We start from the raw sequence: 1,385 nt of genomic DNA on the forward strand, positions 1-1,385 counted from the left end.
ACATTTGAATTGAGAAAGCTTCCTGGAGAGGAAGGGAAACGTCTTCAAATCTTGGAAACAGAGTCCAGTGGATATTTTTTTTTGAATTTTTACGGAATGACTGATGTTAAAATTTATGTACATATATAATATTGATGTATTTATTTGTTTTTATCTTTAATTAAGCTGAATACTCCTAAATGAGTTGCAGGGCCAAGGCCACCCCTCTTCCCCCATCTAGCTCCGCCCCCAGACTCCAGTTGAGTTCTGGTTGGTTCTGCTGAACTTGACACGAACAGAACTTCAGGGCAGCATCTCAGCCTGTCAGAGGAAGGATGAAAACATAATGTCTGACACGCTGTTTCCTGTCTGCAGCCTGTTTGAGGAGGAAGTGATGTCATACGTGCCGTCGCTGCTCCACCCGGGTTACAGCCTGTCCTCTCCTCAGAGCTCTCCTGGTAAATCCGTCTCATTTCATCACATCGCCGCCTTTCAATCATCCAACGCTGCAGTTTGTTGATAAAATGATAACGAGTCGAATGGTGGAGTGGATCAGAGATGAACCAGAGAGGTTCTCCTCAGCCGGGGCCGTTAGTTAACGAGCCTTTAGTTAACCAGCCTTTAGTTAACGAGCCTTTAGTTAACGAGCCTTTAGTTAACNTTATTGTGGCCCCCGGCAGGGATTCCCTCACACTCATTGTTGCCATAAAGTGACCCGTGGGGGACAGACTGGTCCCAGAACTGGGATGCGACCTGAACTGTAGTGCGTTCTCTTGTCGCAGGTGGTGGATGACTCCCGGCAGACGGGTCTGCCCGCCATGCCCCGCCCCTCCAGCACCTTCAGTGGTTCCAGTCGGAGCCCCTACCACGATGTGGTGCCTGTGGGTAAGTCCGCCGGGACGACCAGGGCCTGGAAACACACATGAACGCTCCTCTCACTCTCCTCTGTTTCCTTCAGCCTATAATGACAAGATAGTGGCGTTTCTACGGCAACCCAACATCTATGAGATCCTGCAGGAGCGGCAGCCGGAGCTGTCCAGGAATCCGTCCCTAAAGTAAGGCGCTGTCCTCGTCCATCATGGCCGCCCCGGACGCTTCTGAGCTTTGGTCCTGATGGTTTTCTGCCGCTTGCAGGGAGAAGGTGCAGTTCATCCGCAGTGAGGGGGTCAACGGGCTGGCTCGTCTCTCCAGTGACGCCGACCTGGTCATGCTGCTCAGGTGAGCGCGTCTTTCTCAAGAACTTCCTGGGACGTTTGAACTTTGGCCGTTTGCAGCTCGTTCTGGAAACGCACATTAAAGCTGTCCTGTCAGAATCCGGTCTGGATCCGGTCCGGTCCAGTGTAGTCAAGTCCGGTCAGGATCAAGTCCAATTCACGTCCAGCTGCAGGACGTCCTGCAGCTGGACG

The 1,385-nt window shown here is 52.0% G+C and overlaps 1 protein-coding gene across 1 annotated transcript in view; it reads left to right on the forward strand.

Moving 5' to 3' along the window:
- LOC107099046 (E3 ubiquitin-protein ligase HECW2-like) overlaps positions 1-1,385 on the forward strand; it is a 33,317-nt gene that overhangs the window by 19,772 nt on the left and 12,160 nt on the right. The window contains 3 exon segments of the mRNA XM_015396981.1: positions 762-864; positions 938-1,034; positions 1,114-1,205. Of these exon segments, the coding sequence (XP_015252467.1) occupies positions 762-864; positions 938-1,034; positions 1,114-1,205 (292 nt within the window).

Source organism: Cyprinodon variegatus, unplaced genomic scaffold, assembly GCF_000732505.1.
Source record: "Cyprinodon variegatus isolate N-32 unplaced genomic scaffold, C_variegatus-1.0 Scaffold834, whole genome shotgun sequence".
Taxonomy (NCBI): domain Eukaryota; kingdom Metazoa; phylum Chordata; class Actinopteri; order Cyprinodontiformes; family Cyprinodontidae; genus Cyprinodon; species Cyprinodon variegatus.